This window comes from Dendrobates tinctorius, unplaced genomic scaffold, assembly GCF_039654945.1.
Source record: "Dendrobates tinctorius isolate UK_male_01 unplaced genomic scaffold, ASM3965494v1 ptg000189l, whole genome shotgun sequence".
Classification (NCBI taxonomy): Eukaryota; Metazoa; Chordata; class Amphibia; order Anura; family Dendrobatidae; genus Dendrobates; species Dendrobates tinctorius.
The window spans coordinates 11620484-11643294 of record NW_027361856.1 but is presented as its reverse complement, the minus strand read 5'-3'; the positions used below and the strand labels follow the sequence as shown (position 1 = coordinate 11643294).

General features: G+C 51.6%; 1 protein-coding gene across 1 annotated transcript; it reads right to left on the bottom strand.

The window, feature by feature from the left end:
- Positions 1 to 11769: 11769 nt before the first annotated feature.
- Positions 11770 to 22110, bottom strand: PSMD4 (proteasome 26S subunit ubiquitin receptor, non-ATPase 4). Its single transcript, XM_073552395.1, has 10 exons — positions 21963 to 22110; positions 18100 to 18240; positions 15248 to 15362; positions 15085 to 15171; positions 14860 to 14928; positions 13435 to 13650; positions 13239 to 13347; positions 13032 to 13163; positions 12298 to 12362; positions 11770 to 12212 (listed from the first exon to the last, which is right to left on the bottom strand). The coding sequence occupies exons 1-10, from the start codon at positions 21986 to 21988 to the stop codon at positions 12045 to 12047; spliced, it is 1128 nt and encodes a 375-aa protein (XP_073408496.1). The 5' UTR covers positions 21989 to 22110; the 3' UTR covers positions 11770 to 12044.
- Positions 22111 to 22811: the final 701 nt, after the last annotated feature.

Below are 22811 nucleotides of genomic sequence, written 5' to 3'. Positions count from 1 at the left end.
ATTAAATATTGGGGACTGGTCCTTCACATGGGGATTGTGAAGAAACCAGAAATTCGCCAATACTGGAGTACCGATATTTTATATCAAACTCCAGTATTTGGCATGGTTATGTTTCGCAAACGTTTTGAGGCGATTCATAAATTTCTCCATTTCAGGGACAACACTGAAAGCCTTCCCCGCGATGACCCGAATTTTGATAGACTGTTCAAAATTCGGCCGCTCGTCGAACACTTCAGCAACAAGTTTGCTGAAGTGTACATTCCCGAAAGGGAAATTTGTGTGGATGAATCCCTCGTCCACTACAAAGGGAGGCTTCAGTTCCGTCAGTACCTGCCCAGCAAAAGGGCGAGGTACGGGATAAAACTCTACAAGCTGTGTGAGAGTTCCTCAGGGTACACTCTCAGCTTTAGAGTTTACCAAGGAAAGGACAGTAGGATCCAGCCCCCAGAATGTCCACTTGCTTTGGGGGCGAGTGGGAAAATAGTGTGGGATTTGGTCCACCCAATGCTTGATAAAGGTTACCATCTGTACGTTGATAACTTTTATACAAGCATCACACTATTTCAATCCCTCTCTGCCAGAGCTACCGTCGCTTGCGGTACCGTGCGCAGAAACCAGAGGGGTCTCCCTTTGCCGCTAATTGAGCGGCCTCTCCGAAAGGGTGAGAGCCGAGCCCAATGTAGCGGCAACATGCTTGTGGTCAAGTTCAAAGACAAACGAGACGTCTTTGTCTTGACCACAATCCATGGTCCCGGCACCACGGCCACCACCGTTCGAGGTACCCCAGCACCGGTCCACAAACGGGACTGTGTCCTGGCGTACAACCATCACATGGGGGGAGTTGATCTTTCTGATCAAGTCCTCCAGCCCTATAATGCCATGCGGAAGGCGAAGGTGTGGTACAAAAAACTGGCTGTGTACCTCGTACAAATGGCACTGTATAATGCATGCGTGCTATCACGATGTGCAGGCCAGAACCACTCCTTCCTTGATTTCCAGGAGGCGGTGATAAAGGCCATGACTTTTGGAGAGGAGGACGGAGCCCGCCCCAGCACCCCTGGAACTCAAGTTTCCCGTATGGTACCAGGGCAACATTTTCCCAGTGAGGGGACAACAAGAAAAAGGTGCCGGGTGTGCTATAAAAGGGGGACAAGAAAAACGACTCGTTTCCAATGTGAAACGTGTCCTGACAAACCTGGACTGTGTTTGAATGAATGCTTCAGAATTCATCACACGTCCATGGACTAAACACATCCAGACATTCCACGACAGAATTCACCCACACTAGGCTGACATACACAACACCACACACATCAACCTGACGTACACTACACCACACACACCAACCTGACGTAGTGTGTCAGGTTTGTGTGTGGTGTAGTGTACATCAGGTTGGTGTGTGTGGCCTAGTGTACGTCAGGTTGGTATGTGTGCTGTCCACTACACCACACACACCAACCTGTCGTTCACTACACCACACACACTAACCTGACGTACACTACACCACACACACCAACCTGACGTAGTGTGTCAGGTTGGTGTGTGTGGTGTAGAGTACTTCAGGTTGGTGTGTGTGGCCTAGTGTACGTCAGGTTGGTATGTGTGCTGTACACTACACCACACACACCAACCTGACGTACACTACACCAACCTGATGTACACTACACCACACACACCAACCTGACGTAGTGTGTCAGGTTGGTGTGTGTGGTGTAGTGTACATCAGGTTGGTGTGTGTGGCCTAGTGTACGTCAGGTTGGTATGTGTGCTGTACACTACACCACACACCAACCTGTCGTACACTACACCACACACACTAACCTGACGTACACTACACCACACACACCAACCTGACGTAGTGTGTCAGGTTGGTGTGTGTGGTGTAGTGTACATCCGGTTGGTGTGTATGGCCTAGTGTACGTCAGGTTGGTATGTGTGCTGTAGACTACACCACACACACCAACCTGTCGTACACTACACCACACACACTAACCTGACGTACACTACACCACACACACCAACCTGACGTAGTGTGTCAGGTTGGTGTGTGTGGTATAGTGTACATCAGGTTGGTGTGTGTGGCCTAGTGTACGTCAGGTTGGTGAGTATGTGTGCTGTACACTACACCACACACACCAACCTGACGTACACTACACCACATACCAACCTGACGTACACTACACCACACACACCAACCTGACCTAGTGTCAGGTTGGTGTGTGTGGCGTAGTGTACGTCAGGTTGGTGTGTGGTGTAATATAGTGTACATCATGTTGTTGTCGTGTGTGTCGATGGTGTATACTACACCACACACCAACCTGACATACACTACATACTTTCCATAAGCGACATGGTGTCCGCTAACGATTGGAGCTAATTTTCCATTCAAAAAGTCAAATGGCGCTCCTTTCTGAGCCCTGCCGTGCACCCAAACAGTGGTTCCCCCCCACATATGAGGTATCTGTGTACTCAGGAGAAATTTCCCAACAAATTTTAGGATCCACTTTATCCTGTTGCCCATGTAAAAATGAAAAAATTGAGGCTAAAAGAAAATTTTTGTGAAAAAAAAAAGTACTTTTTTATATTTACAGCTAAATTTGTGAAGCACCTGGGGGTTCGGAGTGCTCACTATCCATCTACATAAGTTCCTCAGGGGGTCTAGTTTCCAAAATGGGGTCATTTGTGGGGGTGCTCCAAGGTTTAGGCACACAGGGGCTCTCCAAACGCGACATGGTGTACGCTGAGGATTGGAGCTAATTTTCCAGTCAAAAAGTCAAATGGCGCTCCTTCTCTTCTGAGCCCTGCCGTGCGCCCAAACAGTGGTTTATGACCACATATGAGGTATCAGTGTACTCAGGAGAAATTTCCCAACAAATTTTAGGATCCATTTTATCCTGTTGCCCATGTGAAAATGAAAAAATTGAGGCTAAACGAAAATTTTTGTGAAAAAAAAAGTACTTTTTCATATTTACGGCTCAATTTGTGAAGCACCTGGGGGTTCAGAGTGCTCACTATGCATCTAGGTAAGTTCCTTGGGGGGTCTAGTTTCCAAAATGAGGTCACTTGTGGTGGTGCTCCAATGTTTCGGCACACAGGGACTCTCCAAACGCAACATGGCACTTGCTAAATATTCCAGCATATTTTCCATTCAAAAAGTCAAATGGCGCTCCTTCCCTTCTGAGCCCTGCTGTGCACCCAAACAGTGGTTTATGACCACATATGAGGTATCGGTGTACTCAGGAGAAATTTCCCAACAAATTTTAGGATCCATTTTATCCTGTTACCCATGTGAAAATGAAAATATTTATGATAACACAAAATTTTTGTTGGAAAAATTAAAATGTCCATTTTTTTCTTCCATGTTGCTTTAGTTCCTGTGAAGCACCTGAAGGGTTAATAAACTTCTTGAATGTGGTTTTGAGTATCTTGAGGGGTGCAGTTTTTAGAATGGTGTCACTTTTGGGTATTTTCTGCCATATAGACCCCTCAAAATGACTTCAAATGTGAGGTGGTCCCTAAAAAAAATGGTTTTGTAAATTTTGTTGTAAAAGTGAGAAATCGCTGGTTAAATTTTAACCCTTATAACTTCCTAACAAAAAAAAATTTTGATTCCAAAATTGTGCTAATATAAAGTAGACATGTGGGAAATGTTATTTATTAACTATTTTGTGTCAAATAACTCTCTGGTTTAACAGAATAAAAATTCAAATTTTGAAAATTGTGAAATTTTCAGAATTTTCACTAAATTTCCATTTTTTTCACAAATAAACGCAAAAATTAATCAACCTAAATTTACCACTAAGATGAAGCCCAATGTGTCACGAAAAAACAATCTCAGAATCGCTAGGATCCGTTGAAGCGTTCCTAAGTTATTACCTCATAAAGGGACACTGGTCAGAATTGCAAAAAATGGCCAGGTCGTTAAGGTCAAAATAGGCTGGGTCATGAAGGGGTTAAGGGAATAGAAGAATCCAGGATATCTATAAACAGAAAGATAGTGAGGAAACACTTAGCTAACCTAAATGAATTCAAGTCTCCAGGTCCAGATGAATTACACCCCAGAGTACTGAAGGAGATAGCAGAAGAAATTTTCGAACCCCTCTCCATAATCTTTGAAAATTCTTGGAGAACAGGAGAAGTGCCAGAAGACTGGAGAAGAGCAAATGTTGTTCCTATCTTCAAAAAGGGGAAGAAGGTGGACCCAGGCAACTATAGGCCGGTGAGTCTGACTTCTATACCAGGAAAGATCTTTGAACAAATTATTAAACAACATGTATGTCAGTACCTGGATAAGAATGAAGTGATTAAACAGAGTCAGCATGGGTTTGTAACTAATAAGTCATGTCAGACTAACTTAATTTCCTTCTATGATGGTATCACTGATTGGGTGGATCAAGGAAATGCTGTAGATATAGTATATCTTGACTTCAGCAAAGCATTTGACAAAGTCTCTCATACAATCCTTATTGAAAAAATGACTAAGTATGGAATGGACAAGGCAACTGTTAGGTGGATTCATAACTGGCTTAGTGATCGGACACAGAGTGGTCGTAAATGGCTGCACATCCAGTTGGAAGAATGTCTCAAGTGGGGTACCACAGGGCTCTGTCCTGGGCCCTGTATTGTTCAACATCTTTATCACTGATTTAGATGAAGGAATTGAGGGTAAACTGATTAAATTTGCTGATGACACAAAGCTAGGAGGGATAGCTAATACTAGAGAAGAGAGAGAGAGGATTCAAAAAGATTTAAATAAACTGGAGAAGTGGGCAGCAACTAACAGAATGGTTTTTAACAGGGAGAAATGCAAAGTACTACATCTGGGCAATAAAAATGAAAAAAGCATATACAGAATGGGAGGAATAGGGCTAAGTGACAGCACATGTGAAAAAGACGTGGGTATACTAATAGATAACAGACTGAATATGAGTCAACAGTGTGATGCAGCAGCAGAAAAGGCAAATGCAATTCTAGGATGTATTAACAGAAGCATACAGTCTAGATCACGTGAAGTCATTATTTCCCTCTACTCCTCTTTGGTCAGACCTCATCTGGAATATTGTGTCCAGTTTTGGGCGCCACATTTTAAAAAAGACATCAACAAACTGGAGCAAGTTCAGAAAAGAGCGACCAGAATGGTGACCGGTCTGCAAACCCTGTCTTATGAGGAAAGGTTGCAGGATTTGGGAATGTTTAGTTTGCAAAAGAGAAGACTGAGAGGAGACTTAATAGCTGTCTACAAATATCTAAAGGGCTGTCACATTGTAGAAGGATCAACTTTATTCTCATTTGCACAAGGAAAGACTAGAAGCAATGGGATGAAACTGAATGGGAGGAGACACAGATTAGATATTAGAAAAAACTTTTTGACAGTTAGAGTGATCAATGAGTGGAACAGGCTGCCACGAGAAGTGGTGAGTTCTCCTTCAATGGAAGTCTTCAAACAGAGGCTGGACAGACATCTGACTGGGATGATTTAGCGAATCCTGCTTTGAGCAGGGGGTTGGACCAGATGGCCCAGGAGGTCCCTTCCAACTCTACGATTCTATGATTCTATAACTGAACTCCTCTGTCCGATACAATGTTCTCAGGAATCCCATGCAACCGAACCACCTGTTGTAAAAACAAGGGTACCAACTCTGAGGAAGATGGCAACTTTGGGAGTGGTACAAGATGGACCATCTTAGAGAATCTATCACAAATCACCCAGATAACAGTCATTCTCTGAGAGACAGGAAGATCAGAAATAAAATCCATTGAAATATGGGTCCATGGCCTCTTAGGCACGGGCAAGGGCATCAACAACCCACTAGAGCGAGAACAGGGTTTAGACCGGGAACAAGTCCCACAGGACTGCACAAAATTCCTGACATCAAGAGATAAGGCGGGCCACCAAAAAGACAGACTCACCAAATCTCTGGTACCAAAAATACCTGGATGACCAGCCAATGCGGAGCAATGAACTTCAGACATCACTCTCTTCCTCCACTGGTCAGGAACATACAATTTTCCCATAGGACAACGCTCAGGTTTGTCCTCCTGGAATTCTTCCAGAGCACATCTCAAACCGGGCGAGATGGCAGAAAGAACTACCCCCTCACCTAGGATGGCAGTAGGCTTGGTCACAATAGGAGAATCAGCAAACAAACTCCTAGAAGGGGCGTCTGCCTTAACATTCTTAGTGCCTGGAAGAAAGGAGACCACAAAATCAAAACGCGTAAAAAACAAGGCCCACCTAGCCTGTCTAGGATTCAAGCGTTTGGCCGACTCAAGGTAAATCAAATTCTTGTGGTCAGTGAGGACCACAACTTGATGTCTAGCTCCCTCCAACCAATGTCTCCACTCCTCAAATACCCATGAAATTCCCCTAACAATTCCTGATTCCCCACATCATAGTTGCGTTCAGATGGGGAGAACTTTCGGGAAAAGAAGGCACAGGGATTCATTTTAGACGTCACCGGATCTTTTTGGGACAAAACAGCTCCTGCACCAATCTCTGAAGCGTCTACCTCCACCTGAAAAGGAAGTGAGACATCAGGTTGCCGCAAAACCGGAGCAGAAGTGAACCTCCGCTTCAGCTCCTGAAAGGCCAAAACAGCCGCTGAAGACCAATTCAGCACATCAGCACCCTTCTTAGTTAAATCAGTCAGTGGTTTAGCAATACCACAAAAATTAGCTATAAATTTACGATAAAAATTAGCAAAACCCAAAAACTTCTGGAGAGCCGGGTCCATTTCAATAGTTGACGGGAGACAAAATAAATCCCAAAAATGAAATCCTCTGTACACCAAAAAGGCACTTCGATACCCTTAACAAACAAGGAATTCTCCCTCAAAATCCGGAACACAGTCCGAACATGTTCGACATGAGAATCCCAATCCCTGGAAAAGATCAAAATATCATCCAGATAGATGATCAAAAACTTATCCATAAAGTCCCGGAAAATATCATTCATGAATGATTGGAAGACAGAAGGGGGATTAGTGAGGCCAAAAGGCATCACCAGGTACTCAAAATGTCCCTCCGGAGTATTAAACGCCGTCTTCAATTCATCCCCATGCTTGATGCGAATAAGATTATACGCCCCCCTGAGATCAAGCTTAGTAAACCAGCAAGCACCTTTAACTCTGGAGAATAAATCAGAAATCAAGGGTAACGGATACTGAAATTTAACCGTAATTTTGTTGAGAGAACGGTAGTCAATACAAGGCCTTAATGAACCATCCTTCTTGGCCACGAAAAAAAAAACAGCACCTAAGGGCGAAGAGGATGGTCTAATATAACCTTTCTCCAACGACTCCTTAATATAAGATCGCATAGCCTCGTGTTCGGGTACAGATAAATTGAAAAGTCGACCCTTGGGAAATTTACACCCAGGTTGCAACTCAATTGCACAGTCATATCTCCTATGAGGAGGCAAAGACGCAGACTTGCTCTCACTAAATACATCAGAAAAATCAGCCAAAAAGTCAGGAACATCATGCGACTGGGGAGAGGTGGAGAAAACAGGAGTGTCACCAAGAGCACACTGACAACCCCAACTCACCACAGACACAGATTTCCAATCCAAAACCGGATTATGGATTTGCAACCAGGGAAAACCCAGAACAATGGTATCATGTAAATTATGCAACACCAAAAATCTGCAAATTTTCTTGGTGGTCTGGGGCGACCCGCATTATCACCTGGGTCCAAAACTGAGGTTTATTCTTCACCAAAGGAGTAGCATCAATACCCCTCAAAGGAATAGGCATCTGCAGAGGTGTCATAGGAAAACCACAACGTTTAGCAAAATCCAAGTCCATTAGATTCAAGGCCGCTCCTGAATCCACAAAAGCCTTCGCGGAAAATGTGGATAAGGAGCAGATCAGAGTAATTGCCAAAAGAAACTTAGGTTGTACACCACCCACAGCAAATGTGTGTGCAAAACGTTTCTCTCGTTTAGGGCAGACAGAAATAACATGAGAGGCATCTCCACAGAAAAAAACCAGCTTATTACGCCTTCTACTCCTGACATTGCGCCCTAGACAAAACTCCATCACATTGCATAGGTTCAGACATTTGTTCAAAATGTGGCAGCGCCTCCCGTGTAGTCTTGCGTTCACGTAAACGCCAATCAACTTGAATGGCTAATGACAGAATCGTCAAGACCAGAGGGAACAGGAAATCCCACCATAGTATCTTTTAAAGTCTCAGACAAACCCTTCCGAAAGAGAGTTGCCAATGCACTATCATTCCATGTAGTAAGGACCGCCCACTTTCGGAATTTCTGACAGTATAACTCTGCAGGATCCTGACCCTGGTTGAATGCCAATAGGGCTCTCTCAGCTTGATCAATAGCATTAGGTTCATCATATAACAACCCCAAGGCTTGAAAAAATGCATCCACATTAGTCAAAACAGGATCTTCAGGTGTCAAAGAAAACGCCCAATCCTGGGGATCGCCGCGCAGCAAGATGACAATTTTAACCTGCTGCGCAGAGCTCCCCGATGAGTTAGGCTTCAAGGCAAGAAATAATTTACAATTATTCTTAAAATTCAAAAATTGAGACCGATCCCCAGAAAACACATCAGGAGCAGGGATCCTTGGTTCAACAGCATGTGAATGAGTGAGATAGGCGGAAATTCCCCGCACTTCAGCAGCGACCTGCTCCACACGATCAGAGAATTGCTTAATCTCCATCAAGGAGAAAAAGAAAAAAAAAAAAAAAAGAATCCTCCTACGGCCCCAGAGAAAAAGAGGAAAAAATATACATATAAAAAAAAAATTCTGACACTTTTTTTCTTTTTACAATTCTCTCCTGCTTTTGAGTACCCTAGAATCTGCGGTATGGCTGGTGATTCTGTTATGAATGAGTCACCGGAGGAGGAAAAAAAACAAAAAAGCAAGCTAAGCCCAGAAAACCGGAGGGGTTGGTAACTAGCGGATTGCAGACCCCTGATCCTATCCACAACAACTAGCAGTAGCCGTGGAGTGTGCCTACGGTGGTCCTAGACGCCTCGTCACGGCCGGAGAACTAAATACGCCTAAAAAAAGAAATGGGAAATCTAAACTTCCCCAGAGCAGACCCCAAAGCAATAGACAGCCCCCAACATTTATTGTCGGTGAAGCAAGATGAAAACACAGACACAGGTAGAAAGATAGGCTGAGCAAACGATGGGGCCCTCACTAACTAGAAAGGACAGGAAAGAAAAGCTGCTGTCTGCAATCATGCAAAAAACCCTGCCAAAAAGAATGTCCAACACGTCTGATAGAAAAAGGCCCTGAAGTCGCTAGACTTCAAATCACTATATCAGCACTCAGGTATATTCTGAAGACAGAGCAAAAGAGATCAACTGATCAGAGACAAAATGGGGATTCAGCCCAGTCCCAGCCAGGGCTGGCTGAACACAAAAACTAAGTAAACCAGACAAAAACTCATATGAACAATAGCAGAGAAAACTTAGCTTTAGGAAGGCAGGAACCAAACTGTAAACCAGAAGCCACAGTCAGGAAAAATCACCAGCAAGAAACTAGGGAGTCGGCTGCCTTAAATCCAATCAGAAACTCCTGATGTCCAATCGCAGTCCTCTTCCTCAGGTGGCCGGTCTCTGCCATTTAGATAAGCTTCATCACCTCCCTTCACTAACAGAGGGAGTCCAGATAGAGAACTCACTACTCCTCTGTCAGCACAGCCAGCTCCATAACCCTCACCAGAAGCCAGAGGCAAACCCGAAAATGAGCTCACAACACCAGACTATCCCATGCAACACCGATCAAATCCCCCAAGAACAAAAATCTAGCCCAGCCTTCCCCCAACACCCAGCCTAATCCTCCCACCACACCCATCCTATCCATCCCACAACACCCAGCGTACCCCCAACACCCAGCCTGTTCCCGCACCACACCCAGAGAATCCCCCTCCCCACAATACTCAGCATCCATACTATCAACCCAACCCACAGCAAATCCCAAACAACCAAAATCCAGCCTAGCCCTCCCAACACATTCCCCATAACAACCAAAATCCAGCCTGTCCCCCAAGACCCAGCAAATCCCCCCACAAACTCCAGCCTAGCCCTCCCACATCCAGCCTCTATCCCTCCCTTCCTCCCACAACACCCAGCATATCACCCCACAACAACCAAAATATCCCCCCAAAATCCAGCATATCCCCTCACAATACCCAGCATCCAGATTATCCCCTCACAAAAAAATATCCCTCCCACAACACCCAGAGTATCCCACATAACAACCAAAATCCTGCCCGTCCCTCAACACCCATTTCTCCCCAAAACATGGAACCTGTCCCCCAATACCCAGCCTATCCACCCACAATACCCAGCAGCCAGACTATCCCCTCACAAAAAACATGTCCCTCTCACAACTCTCAGCATATCCCCCATAACAAATTCCAGCCCATCTTCGAACACCAAGAATATCTCCCCACAACACTTAGCGTACAGTATACCTCCACAACCAAAATCCAGCCTACCCCCCTCGATACCGTCTACCCCCAACACCAAGCCTATCCGCCCACTACCAAAAACCAACCTACCCCTCCCCCACAACACCCAGCCTGCCCCCCACAACCAAAATTCAGCCTATTCCCCCACAACCAAAATCCTGCCTACCCCCAACACCCAGCCTCTCCCCCAACCAAAATGCAGCCTACTCTGCAACAACCAAAATCCAGCCTACCCCAACCTACCCCCCGACATCTAGCCTACCCCCCCACAACACCCTAACACCCAGCTTATACTCCACCCACAACCAAAGTCCAGCCTATCCCTCCCAACACCCAGCCTGCCCCACAACCAAAATCCAGCCTACTCTCTTGCAACCAAAATTCAGCCTACTCCCCACAACACCCAGCCTATCCCCCACCAACCAGCGTGCCCCCCCACAACAAAAATCCTGCCTACCCACAACGCCCAGCCTCCCCCCCAAAAACAACCAAAATGCAGCCTACTCCGCAAGAACCAGCCTACCCCCAACAACCAAAATCCAGTCTACTCCCCCACAACACCCAGCCTATCACCCTCACAACCAAAATCCAGCCTACGCCCCCACAACAACCAAAATCCAGCCTACCCCCCACAACACCCAAACTATCTCTCTCACAACACCCAGCCTGTTCCCCCACAATACCCAGCATCAAGACTATCACTCCAACACCCAGACTCCACCCTATCCCTCCCACAACACCCAGTGTCCAGCCTATCCCTCCAACACCGTCTATCCCTCTCACAGCACCCAGCATCAACCCTATCCCTCCCACAAGACTGTGTATCCCCCAACACCCAGAATATCTCCTAGGTTTTTATGAGGGGTTTGATCAGATGACCTTCACAAGCCCCAGGATTGTGGCCCCAATTACGGCGCCCACCATACGCCCTCACTCTTCCCATAAATCACTGCTGTAACAGGGTGGCTCCTCTGCCCCCACATTTATTACCAGCCACAACCTGAAATATGGGAGGCTGGAATGTAAAATGGGGCGAGGCTGTGACTACCTGCACAGGACTTACATGGTGGTTGGCAGTTACAGGGTCAGGGCTGAGGTAACATAGGCAGGGTGCCTGGACTGCCTCTTAAATCTCTCCTGTGGGTGTAGAAGACGCACGCACCAACCTTAGGCCTCCTCCGACCCACCATCTTCCATGTATTAATAAATGATTGCACGCTCTGTGGGCCCAGTGTCTCGGATTGGCTGCTGCACGGGATGAGACATGCTATAACCCGGGAAGGTGCGAAGTCTCAGCCAGCGGAGTTCATGGGACGAGGGCGATTTTCTATAGAAGCTTTTATTTGTAATGTCAGAGCAGAGTACAAACATGGCTGCGACGCCAGCAGTGTCCACAACCTGCACCCACTTGCTGTACTATAAGTATCACCAAGCCCATAACCCTTGGAAGGTGCAAAGAACACTTTATACATGGTAGAAGGGCCCCAACACGTCTGGAAGAGACCATCACCCAAATATCCCTGCTCCATGTAAGGGCCACCTTTGTGCATCGTCATTTATTAGTGGAGCCAGACCCAGCTATGACCCTGGACAATGTTACTTCTCCTCCTCCTTTTTGTCTTTCTTGCTGTCTTTGGAGGTCTGGGAGGCCAGAGAACCCATGGCATTGCGGATGGCTTCATTGTTGGGGTCCACGCCCGGCAGGTTTTCCAGGACGCTCTGCAGGAATTCAGGGTCCTGCATGACGTCATAGTCGTCCTCCTCCTGTGAGAGAGACAGTGGAGGTGTGGGCACAGGAGCTGACACTCCATGACACCCATACGTGGACCGCAGCAGGGAGGGGGGTTACCTTTGTTGGCTCTGGGATCTCCATGGCGCTGCTGTCCAAATCCCCCTGCTCCGCCTGACCAAATTCTGCGGGAGAAAGGAGACGGGTCAAACCCATGCGGTAAATGGCTCAGAGAAAGAGGGGAAATAGGTCACACCCCTGTAGTATACGGCCCAGAGGAGGAGGGGAAAAAAAGGTCACACCCCTGCGGTTTACAGCACAGAGAGGGAGGGGGGTGGGTGGGTCACACTCCTGCGGTATACAGCGCCGAGGGGGAGGGACGATAGGTCACACCCCCAGAGTATACAGCTCCAAGGAGGAGGGGACACGGGTCACATCCCTACAGTATACAGATCCGAGGGGGCTAAGAGACGAGTCACACCCCTGCGGTATACAGCTCTGAGGAGGTGAGACGGGTCACATGCTTGCTGTATATGTCAGCGAGAAGGACGGTAGACGGGTCACACCCCTATGATATACAGCTCTAAGGAGGAAGGGAGATATGTCACACCCCTGCAGTATACAGCTTTGAAGAGGATGGGAGACGGGTCGCTTGCCTGCTGTCTACAGCACAGAGGGAGGGAGGGAGGAAGTGGAGATGGGTCATACCCCTGCGATTTACAGCTCTGAGGAGGAAAGGAGATGGATCGCATGTCTGCTGTATACAGTAGAGAGAGGGATGGGAGACTAGTTACGCCCTTGCAGTATACGAGAGACACCAAGGCTGTTATGCCGTCTATGTGCCCCCCCCGCACCGGCTCCTTGTAGGGACATCTGCATAGCATATGCGATCTGCTCGTCCTCCGTCATGCTGCTGAAGTCGGGCAGTCCGCTGCGGCCTCCTTCCTGCTGCCCAATCGTCATCTTCAGCAGAGCCTCATCTGAGTCTGGACACAGAACACAATTAGGGGCCTCTAGTGTGCCTATGAGACCACCGCCCGCAACATCCCACCATTCCTCACCATCGCCCACTGTGGAGGTGATGCCGGCTTCAGCGGCTGATGCAGCGGCTGCTCTCCTGGCCTCCTCTTCCTGCCGCTGTCTCTGCTCCTCCATTGACACGCGTAGAGCCTGTGGGCACAGATGCGTGTTAATACCCAGGTCATCGAGGTCGCAGTACACACAACACAAAACTGCCATCCTGCAAACAGCACTCACCAGTGCTAGTTCTGGGTCAGCACTAGGATCAACACCAAACTCAAAGTCACTGGCACCCAGTCCAAGCATGGCGCCCCCTTCTCCTGCCAGGATGGGCGAACTGATAAGAGCGTCCGCCAGGCTGGGCCCCGGGGGTACAGTGACCAGATGTGACCCTGTGCCGTCCTTCCCGTTCAGTGTGTTGATGAAAGCCGTCAACTTCTCTGTATTGGATTCCTAAAGAGAAGCAGAGCGGCAATTATCCCGGTGTTCATGTGTATCCCTCCCAGCAATCGCCTCCTCCCCCACAATGACCATCAGCACTCGCCTCCTCTCCAACACTAGCCCCACTCAGCACTCGCCTTCACTCCTGAAACTACCCCACAAGCCCACCAGCATTCTCCTCCTCCCAAGCACAACTCCCAGGGCTCACCTCCTTCCGTGCACAACCCTCCAGCATTCGCTTCCTCTCCACACTGACCCCAGCACTCGCCACTACCCCTCCAGAACAGCCTACCCGGAATAGTTTCCTCACAAGCACAGTCTCCCCGGCCCTCGCCTCCTCCCGAGCACAGCGCCTCCGGCACTCGCCTCCTTCCTCACACTGCCTCCCCCCCCAATCTCCTTTCTCGCACTACTTCCTCCCCGGCCCTCGCCTCCTTCCTCACGCTGCCTCCCACGCGGCCCTCGCCTCCTTCCTTACGCTGCCTCCCACGCAGCCCTCGCCTCCTTCCTCACGCTGCCTCCTTCCTCACGCTGCCTCCCACGCGGCCCTCGCCTCCTTCCTCACGCTGCCTCCCACGCGGCCCTCGCCTCCTTCCCCACACTGCCCTCGCCGCCTTCCCCGCACCGCCTTCCCCCGGCCCTCGCCTCCTCCCCTGCACCGCCGGCCCCCAGCCCTCGCCTCCTCCCCCGCATCGCCTCCCCAGACCCTCGCCTCCTCCCTCGCACCGCCTTCCCACACCCTGCCTCCTTGCTTGCACCGCCTCCCCAGCCATCGCCGCCTCGCTTGCACCGCCTCCCCGACACTCGCCTCCCCTCTCACATCTTCCCCTCGTATCACCTCCCCCTTCGCATCGCCTCCCCGGCACTCACCTCCTACCTCACTTGCTTCCTCCCCCACACTGCACTTCTAAACTCGCCTCATCCCACGCACAGCCTCCCTGGCACTCTCCTCTTTCCTCGCACTGTCTCCTTGACCCTCGCCACCTTCCTCACACTGCTTCCCCAGCACTCGTTTCGTTCCTTGAATTGCCTCCCCAGCACTCGCTTCCTTTCTCACACTGCCCCCAGATCTCGCTTCCTCCGTCGCACTGCCTCCCCAGCACTAGCTTCCTTTTTCACACTGCCTCCCCAGAACTCGCTTCCTCAAAGGCACTGCTTCACCAGCACTCGCTTCCTCCCCAGTCACTCGCTTTCTCTCCCGCAGTGCCCCCCTCCACTCACCTCCTCTCCAAAGTTGATGATGTCTACGCTGACCTTCTCCTTCTTCAGACGCTTGGCCATCTTCACCAACTGCAGGACACAAAGCATGTAAATACTCAGAGCCCCTTCTGAGCTCCCACCCCCCAGCACAGCTCTGACATGTCATCCCCTCATTACAAACAGTGCAGCTGTAGAAGCTCATATCAGAGAGCAGCAGTAGCCTCTGCTTCTCTGAGGGCAACCTACGTCCTTCTCGTTGTCCTCCACCGGGCTGCCCACGAAGGCGATGATCCTCATTTTGTGGTTCTTACCCTGGCGGTGCTTCAGAGCCAGCTGGTAAAGGAAGGCACAATCACTGTGTGTTTCCAGCAGGAGAACAGCGGCGCCCCCACGAGGCCCCAGGACTTACATGTGCGATGCGGATCCCTGTGCAGAAGCTGATCTTACCCACTGGCTGTACGGAGTGCAGCTTGGAGAGGATTCTGCCTGTGTCCGGGGTGAGGGTGGTGAGCACCTCGCAGTTACTGCAAGAGAGGGGAAGAATGTAGCCCGATACTGGAGTGCAGCCTTCTCTGCAGCTGAAGAGGGAGCCAATATAGGAGTATCCAACATGCCCTACCCTAGCTAATGCCTGTATACAAGCTGGTATACAGGCCAAGCCCCTCTCCCAGTGATGCATACGAAGGCTGGTATACAGGCCAAGCTCCTCCCACAGTGATGCATACACAGGCTGGTATACAGACCAAGCCCCTCCCCCAATGATAGATATATCTAATATATAAAGCTCAAAGTGTGTATGTATGTATGTATGAGTGTGTGAGTATGTCCGGGATAGGCATCCGCACCGTCGCAACTACAGCCACAAAATTTGGCACAGTTGTGAAGGGTTAATACTAAAGTCAAAGCTGAAGTTTCGTTTTGTCCATTCTCTGAAGGTTTCGTTTCTTCATTTTTGTTGCTGTAAGATAAATTTTTGTAATTGGCATGGGCTATCATGAAACCAGACTGTTTTCATCAGGTGCAAAGATAAGGGGCTCGGGGGGTTGTATTGCTCTGAATATGCCATTATACTACTTTCTACGCTATCTAGGTACGGACATATATGCAGTTCCGGTTTTCTTGCAATATTATTGGCTTACAAAATGAAGCATTACCATGATGTTATTGGTAGTTGAGAACCTTGCATAATTAAGCAAAATGTTATAAAAGATGTGACTAAAATAAAGGGGCTTAGTGATCTGCCTGGATCCTCCCGTACAGAGACCCCAGTCTCCGTGTGGTCATTTGAGTTGCTAGCAACACTGTGGAATAATTTGGAAATCACTGGATCAACCGTGAAGGGTTAATTTAGCCCTCCCAAAATAGCTACCTCGACACAGTCACATGTCTGGACCCCGAGAGCGTCCTAAGCTATGTTGTGAGGTGAAATTTTAACCCCGCGCGTTCCAATTCACCAAACAATTTTGCCCCTATCTACATACTGGGGAAAAAGTGTGTGCGCGTTGTCATGATTTGTAGTTTTGCCCTGTCCTGCATTTTGTATAATATGTCATTTAACTTTTCTCTGGTTGTATTTGCTGTAAATTAACCATGTCTCCTTCCCCCAATACTTTGCAATGTCTTGTGATGTACCTGGACCATAATCTAATTTGGGCTTGTGTCAACAGCTAAGTGGAACTTTGGCTATTGTTTTCCTAAGCAGAAGATAACCTACAATACACATCCTGTAGACTCAGTGGAGCCCTTTCTAGAATCTTCTGATGGACCAAACCATTGAATAGTAGGTGTGACCCCTACCCCCCTTCAGATGGGCTGATCCCAGGAGCCCTGACAATACATTCTTGCTTTAAGATCAGTTGTGATTTGAGTGCAGACGTGAAGGAGTCACGAACTGAGTTGAGGCCAGCTCGTGACGTCCGTGGGATTGTGTGGAATCCTGTGGACTATTGCAAGGATTATTGTTATCGCATCTGGCACAAGGACTGTCGTGAGGTGCCCGGATTTGTTTCCATTGTGTGGACTTATTGTGGACTTCACATGGACTCCAAGGACATTATGGATATTTATAAATCTCGTTGGATCGTCCCTCGGCCTGTTGTCCCTTCTTGCTCTGTCGTATACCCAGTCACACGTGTCAAGCCCCGCCCCTCATTATGTTGTCATAATGCCCCTATTTGCATACTGGGGAAACAGTGTGTGTGTGTATCAAGCCCCGCCCCTCATTATGATGTCACAATGGTTGCCATGGCGACGCTGTCGTCATCATAGGTTGCAAGCCCCGCCGCTCATTATGATGTCATGACGGGTATATGGGCACGGGACTATGGGATGGACGATATGTATGACGGGTATATGGGCACGGGACTATGGGATGGAGGATATGTGATGGGTATATGGGCACGGGACTATGGGATGGAGGATGTGTGATGGGTATATGGGCACGGGACTATGGGATGGTGGATATGTATGATGGGTATATGGGCACTCGACTATGGGATGGAGGATATGTATGATGGGTATATGGGCACGGGCCTATGGGATGGAGGATGTGTGATGGGTATATGGGCACGGGCCTATGGGATGGAGGATAATTATAATTTGTTATATAGATAATAGCTGAAGAGCCCGGCGCTGCCCGGACATAGTAACTAACTGTGGTTAGTTGTAACAAATTATAATTATCCTCCATCCCATAGTCCCGTGCCCATATACCCATCATACATATCCACCATCCCATAGGCCTGTGACCATATACCCGTCATACATATCCTCCATCCCATAGTCCAGTGCCCATATACCCATCACACATCCTCCATCCCAGTGTCAACCATTATGACATCATAATGAGCGGTGGGGCTTGCAACCTATGATGATATCAGCGTCGCCATGGCAACCATTATGACATCATAATGAGGGGCGGAGCTTGATACACACTTTTTCCCCATTATGTAGATAGGGGCAAAATTGTTTGGTGAATTGGAACGCGCGGGGTTAAAATTTCGCTTCACAACATAGCCTAGCACACTCTCGGGGTCCAGACGTGTGACTGTGCCAAATTTTGTGGCTGTAGCTGCGACGGTGCGGATGCCAATCCCGGACATACACACACATTCATACATACATACACACCCACATTGAGCTTTATATATTAGATACATATACACACACATATATACAGGCCAAGCCCCTCCCCCCAGTGATATATACAGCAACATGTGAGGGACATCACAGGGGACTGAGCTGAGTGAGGACGGCACTTACTTGGCGAGGGTGATGAGCCCCACATTGTTCTCGGGGTTACTGCGAGTCTTGGAGTGACACACGATGTTCACAGCGTCCTGCTGCGCCTGCAGCCGCGTCGGGAGAAAGTCGCCATTTCTCATATATTCACTGTTATCCACACTGCAAAGCAAAAGGCAGAGTGAGGTTCTCGAAAATGAGGTCAGAAGAGGCAGGACGAAGGGGGGGAGGACACTCGGACGAGAGGCAGGACGAAGGGGGGGAGGACACTCGGACGAGAGGCAGGACGAAGGGGGGGAGGACACTCGGACGAGAGGCAGGACGAAGGGGGGGAGGACACTCGGACGAGAGGCAGGACGAAGGGGGGGGAGGACACTCGGACGAGAGGCAGGACGAAGGGGGGGGGAGGACACTCGGACGAGAGGCAGGACGAAGGGGGGGGGAGGACACTCGGACGAGAGGCAGGACGAAGGGGGGGGGGAGGACACTCGGACGAGAGGCAGGACGAAGGGGGGGGGAGGACACTCGGACGAGAGGCAGGACGAAGGGGGGGAGGACACTCGGACGAGAGGCAGGACGAAGGGGGGGAGGACACTCGGACGAGAGGCAGGACGAAGGGGGGGAGGACACTCGGACGAGAGGCAGGACGAAGGGGGGGAGGACACTCGGACGAGAGGCAGGACGAAGGGGGGGAGGACACTCGGACGAGAGGCAGGACGAAGGGGGGGAGGACACTCGGACGAGAGGCAGGACGAAGGGGGGGAGGACACTCGGACGAGAGGCAGGACGAAGGGGGGGAGGACACTCGGACGAGAGGCAGGACGAAGGGGGGGAGGACACTCGGACGAGAGGCAGGACGAAGGGGGGGAGGACACTCGGACGAGAGGCAGGACGAAGGGGGGGAGGACACTCGGACGAGAGGCAGGACGAAGGGGGGGAGGACACTCGGACGAGAGGCAGGACGAAGGGGGGGAGGACACTCGGACGAGAGGCAGGACGAAGGGGGGGAGGACACTCGGACGAGAGGCAGGACGAAGGGGGGGAGGACACTCGGACGAGAGGCAGGACGAAGGGGGGGAGGACACTCGGACGAGAGGCAGGACGAAGGGGGGGAGGACACTCGGACGAGAGGCAGGACGAAGGGGGGGAGGACACTCGGACGAGAGGCAGGACGAAGGGGGGGAGGACACTCGGACGAGAGGCAGGACGAAGGGGGGGAGGACACTCGGACGAGAGGCAGGACGAAGGGGGGGAGGACACTCGGACGAGAGGCAGGACGAAGGGGGGGAGGACACTCGGACGAGAGGCAGGACGAAGGGGGGGAGGACACTCGGACGAGAGGCAGGACGAAGGGGGGGAGGACACTCGGACGAGAGGCAGGACGAAGGGGGGGAGGACACTCGGACGAGAGGCAGGACGAAGGGGGGGAGGACACTCGGACGAGAGGCAGGACGAAGGGGGGGAGGACACTCGGACGAGAGGCAGGACGAAGGGGGGGAGGACACTCGGACGAGAGGCAGGACGAAGGGGGGGAGGACACTCGGACGAGAGGCAGGACGAAGGGGGGGAGGACACTCGGACGAGAGGCAGGACGAAGGGGGGGAGGACACTCGGACGAGAGGCAGGACGAAGGGGGGGAGGACACTCGGACGAGAGGCAGGACGAAGGGGGGGAGGACACTCGGACGAGAGGCAGGACGAAGGGGGGGAGGACACTCGGACGAGAGGCAGGACGAAGGGGGGGAGGACACTCGGACGAGAGGCAGGACGAAGGGGGGGAGGACACTCGGACGAGAGGCAGGACGAAGGGGGGGAGGACACTCGGACGAGAGGCAGGACGAAGGGGGGGAGGACACTCGGACGAGAGGCAGGACGAAGGGGGGGAGGACACTCGGACGAGAGGCAGGACGAAGGGGGGGAGGACACTCGGACGAGAGGCAGGACGAAGGGGGGGAGGACACTCGGACGAGAGGCAGGACGAAGGGGGGGAGGACACTCGGACGAGAGGCAGGACGAAGGGGGGGAGGACACTCGGACGAGAGGCAGGACGAAGGGGGGGAGGACACTCGGACGAGAGGCAGGACGAAGGGGGGGAGGACACTCGGACGAGAGGCAGGACGAAGGGGGGGAGGACACTCGGACGAGAGGCAGGACGAAGGGGGGGAGGACACTCGGACGAGAGGCAGGACGAAGGGGGGGAGGACACTCGGACGAGAGGCAGGACGAAGGGGGGGAGGACACTCGGACGAGAGGCAGGACGAAGGGGGGGAGGACACTCGGACGAGAGGCAGGACGAAGGGGGGGAGGACACTCGGACGAGAGGCAGGACGAAGGGGGGGAGGACACTCGGACGAGAGGCAGGACGAAGGGGGGGAGGACACTCGGACGAGAGGCAGGACGAAGGGGGGGAGGACACTCGGACGAGAGGCAGGACGAAGGGGGGGAGGACACTCGGACGAGAGGCAGGACGAAGGGGGGGAGGACACTCGGACGAGAGGCAGGACGAAGGGGGGGAGGACACTCGGACGAGAGGCAGGACGAAGGGGGGGAGGACACTCGGACGAGAGGCAGGACGAAGGGGGGGAGGACACTCGGACGAGAGGCAGGACGAAGGGGGGGAGGACACTCGGACGAGAGGCAGGACGAAGGGGGGGAGGACACTCGGACGAGAGGCAGGACGAAGGGGGGGAGGACACTCGGACGAGAGGCAGGACGAAGGGGGGGAGGACACTCGGACGAGAGGCAGGACGAAGGGGGGGAGGACACTCGGACGAGAGGCAGGACGAAGGGGGGGAGGACACTCGGACGAGAGGCAGGACGAAGGGGGGGAGGACACTCGGACGAGAGGCAGGACGAAGGGGGGGAGGACACTCGGACGAGAGGCAGGACGAAGGGGGGGAGGACACTCGGACGAGAGGCAGGACGAAGGGGGGGAGGACACTCGGACGAGAGGCAGGACGAAGGGGGGGAGGACACTCGGACGAGAGGCAGGACGAAGGGGGGGAGGACACTCGGACGAGAGGCAGGACGAAGGGGGGGAGGACACTCGGACGAGAGGCAGGACGAAGGGGGGGAGGACACTCGGACGAGAGGCAGGACGAAGGGGGGGAGGACACTCGGACGAGAGGCAGGACGAAGGGGGGGAGGACACTCGGACGAGAGGCAGGACGAAGGGGGGGAGGACACTCGGACGAGAGGCAGGACGAAGGGGGGGAGGACACTCGGACGAGAGGCAGGACGAAGGGGGGGAGGACACTCGGACGAGAGGCAGGACGAAGGGGGGGAGGACACTCGGACGAGAGGCAGGACGAAGGGGGGGAGGACACTCGGACGAGAGGCAGGACGAAGGGGGGGAGGACACTCGGACGAGAGGCAGGACGAAGGGGGGGAGGACACTCGGACGAGAGGCAGGACGAAGGGGGGGAGGACACTCGGACGAGAGGCAGGACGAAGTGGGTGGGACACTCGGACGAGAGGCAGGACGAAGGGGGCGGGACACTCGGACGAGAGGCAGGACGAGGGGGGAGACCCCAGGTTTATGATATATGTGTTACTTTACAACAACCAATCAGAAGAGGTATATCATTTCTTCTGCACCAAAAAATAAAAAAATAATAGCGGTCTGATTGGTCACTGTAATTGGTTGTCCCCTAGGTTTGGCCTCTCTACCCTTTTCCATAGCAACAGTCCCGAGATTCGGCTGCCGCTTCTCCCAGCGCTCTCAGGCTGCCGGGATCGGGATGACTCAGGGATTTGTGCCGGGCACAGTCTACTGTCTCATCATGGATCCCGTTCTTCTACTCCCGGCCTCTGCTCCATGTCTTCCAGCCCACGCCCTCCCCTCCTCCTCTGCTCCCGCTGCCGCTGCCGCCTCCCGGCACTCACCAAACCATGGTACTCTCCAGCACCATCTTGCCGTATTGTCACTGTGAATGTGAAAAAGCTGCTCTCCAACAACCACCGCTCTCATTGGATATATGTTTATCCAATCAGCTTAATGTCCTATTTTCTGCGCAAGCACTGCCGGGAAATGTAGTTCTGCTTATCGACAGTCATATCCGCTGAGTAGAGAGAGTGCAGCTCTGGGTGATAGAGAGAGTGCAGCTCTAGGAGACAGAGAGTGCAGCTCTGGGTGATAGAGAGAGTGCAGCTCTGGGAGACAGAGAGAGTGCAGCTCTGGGAGACAGAGAGAGTGCAGCTCTGGGAGACAGAGAGAGTGCAGCTCTGGGAGACAGAGAGTGCAGCTCTGGGAGACAGAGAGAATGCAGCTCTGGGAGACAGAGAGAATACAGCTCTGGGAGACAGAGAGAATACAGCTCTGGGAGACAGAGAGTGCAGCTATGGGAGACAGAGAATGCAGCTATGGGAGACAGAGAATGCAGCTCTGGGAGACAGAGAGAGTGCAGCTATGGGAGACAGAGAATGCAGCTCTGGGAGACAGAGAGAGTGCAGCTCTGGGTGACAGGGAGCGCAGTTCTGGGAGACAGAGAGAGTGCAGCTCTGGGAGACAGAGAGAGTGCAGCTCTGGGTGACAGGAAGCGCAGTTCTGGGAGACAGAGAGAATGCAGCTCTGGGAGACAGAGAGAATACAGCTCTGGGAGACAGAGAGTGCAGCTATGGGAGACAGAGAATGCAGCTATGGGAGACAGAGAATGCAGCTCTGGGAGACAGAGAATGCAGCTCTGGGAGACAGAGTGCAGCTATGGGAGACAGAGAATGCAGCTCTGGGAGACA